At 62.6% G+C, this 2,232-nt stretch overlaps 1 protein-coding gene across 3 annotated transcripts in view; it reads right to left on the reverse strand.

Annotated features, from left to right (window-relative positions):
• Window positions 1-809: 809 nt before the first annotated feature.
• Window positions 810-2,232, reverse strand: part of Galnt17 (polypeptide N-acetylgalactosaminyltransferase 17) — a 362,408-nt gene continuing 360,985 nt past the window's right edge. For all 3 annotated transcript variants that reach the window (XM_048789883.1, XM_048789884.1, XM_015491400.2), the window contains one exon: window positions 810-2,174. In XM_048789883.1, the coding sequence (XP_048645840.1) occupies window positions 2,046-2,174 (129 nt within the window). In that variant the 3' untranslated portion in view covers window positions 810-2,045. The remainder of the gene's footprint in view (window positions 2,175-2,232) is intronic.

Here is a 2,232-nt window from a genome sequence, read left to right on the forward strand (position 1 = left end):
TGGAGCCCTGTAGGTGCCAGAGGGAAAGACCCCCTGGGGGTCTAAAGCAGCACCCCCATAAACACACACTGCTCCCCTGTGGCACTAAAGGAGAACAGCCAGGCAGCAGGCGGGAGCCCAGGTACAGGTGCACCCTCCCACCTTTGGCTGGCTTCTGGCCCTGGGCATGGGCGACACATCAGCCTGAAGCATTGGCCCTGTCTTCACACCACAGTTACCCTGGACGCTGATGTTTCAGCCCACAAACTCCATTGCCCGATGACGTTTTCCATTGATATGATTGTGGACTCCAATTCACGAATGACCCAAAAGCAGAGTGGCAACCGGCACGTGCAGAGTGTCAGGTGACACTGAACCAGATGGGTCTTCTGGCTTCCTCCCAGAAGAGGAGCTGGGGCAGGCAGAGCCGAGGCCCTGCATGACTCCCATGTGTTTCCACCCCGGGGGCGTCCTGTGAGGTCTCCTGTTCCCACAAGCACCCCACAGGCAGGTGCTGCCGCTGCAGGCCCTGTGGAGAGCTAGGCGCTGCTGGGAGCAGCAGGAGGGTGGGTCCGCAGGCCAGGCCCGGGCAGCAGGAACTCTGCCCCTGGCAGCCTCCACTCTCCCCTGCACACTGACCTCCTAACCCAGGCTCAACCAGGGTGAGTGAGCTGGGATCAAGGGTCACACCCCGTGAAGCTTTGGGGCAAAGGAGGGTGTGCCTGGGGCAGAGGGCTCTGTCTCAGCCTAACTGCCAAGAAGCCACCCGCTGCTGCTCAGAGGCCCTCCCGAGCTGGGCTCTGGAGCAATGAAGAAGCCCTGGAGGCCACTGGGAAGCACGACTGTGTTTATTTCACAGGTGGGAGATGGGGCGGGGAGATCGCCAACAGGATGTCACCAGAGGAGACTCTGGGAACCCCACGCAGGGCAACGGGGCAGCTACAGGGTTTGGTTCTGGGCAGGGTTGGCCAAGGACGGCCATGGCAGAGGGGTAAGCGGCAGAGGGGCACCACAGCAAGCAAGGCTAAGTCTCGTCCTCCGCTGGAACGTGGGGCCGACCCCCGGCTCCTCAGCAGCTCGTCCCATGGGGCAGTCGAGCAGTCGAGGCCCCGCGCTGCCTCTGCTCTACCACACACTCACACTCAGACACACGCACCTGGCCACTCGCTCCGTGCACGCACGCGTCCATATATTAACTCTGATTTACAAGTGCACCCTAACCAGAGGGCAATTGGAAAGAAGCAACACTCCCCACTCCCAGGAGGACATGGCTGTTCCCTGCCCAGGGGCCAGCGTGGCCTGCACTGCGGCGAGCAGAGCAGGTCTTCTGAGCTTCCTCTGCGGGCTCCAGGCTGGCTTCTGCGGCCCTCTCGCTGCAGGGAGACCTTGGCTGCTCCAAGGGCCAGGACTGTGGCCTCAGCCTGGCTCCCACCTGTGGGGCCCTTCAGCAGGACATAGGCCGGGCTGCTGGTCCATGAGCGTTCATAGGAACCTGGCGCCAGAGCTGTAGCCCCAAAGCCACCCTGATGGGATGTTTCGGGGACAGCACCTGCCTTGGGCGTGAGGAGGCATCTGAGCAGAAGCAACCTCAGTGGAAATGGGGTCTGGAGGCTCCTGCCCTCTCGAGGGTGGGTCTCCAATGTGGCTGAGGCTCCACCCGCCCCATTTCACTGAGGGTGGGGTTGAAATTCAGAAGCTGCTGCGGCGGCAAAGGATGAGAAGAGGAGGGGACCCTGCCAGGCCCAGATGCTGACCCTGGGGTGGGAGATGGTGCAGAGGTATGGACAGTCTCGCCCCTTGGTCCCAGGCCACCTCTGGGGATGCAGAGGACAGCTCCTGGTTTCCCAGAGAAGCATCGGGGGCTTTTCCAGGGTGTAGGAAACTTAGGGTGGCTGAACGCCACAGGGGACATGGAGTCTTCCTCTGGGGTCCCCGGCTGTCCTGCAGGAGCCTGGGCCCCACCCAGCACCTGTTGGCCCCTGTTGTCTCTCTCCACCACGTGGGCTGGGCCTGAGGACGGACTGGCCCTGTCCTGGGCTGGGCGCCCGGTGGCCCAGCTCCTCTGGCTACTTGATGGAGTTCTTGATTGTCCACCTCTGTCCTGTACAGCTGCGGAGGATGAGGTCAATGCCGGCCAGGCCCCGGTTCTCCACCTCCAGGCAGCGCCCTGTGCCTTTATTCATGATGGCTCCATTCTGGGGGCAGAGAGAGTAAGAAGGAAGGGGGGGAGGTGGAAGGGAGGGAGGGGGAGAG

The sequence above is a fragment of the Marmota marmota genome, unplaced genomic scaffold, assembly GCF_001458135.2.
Source record: "Marmota marmota marmota unplaced genomic scaffold, marMar, whole genome shotgun sequence".
NCBI classification, from domain to species: Eukaryota; Metazoa; Chordata; class Mammalia; order Rodentia; family Sciuridae; genus Marmota; species Marmota marmota.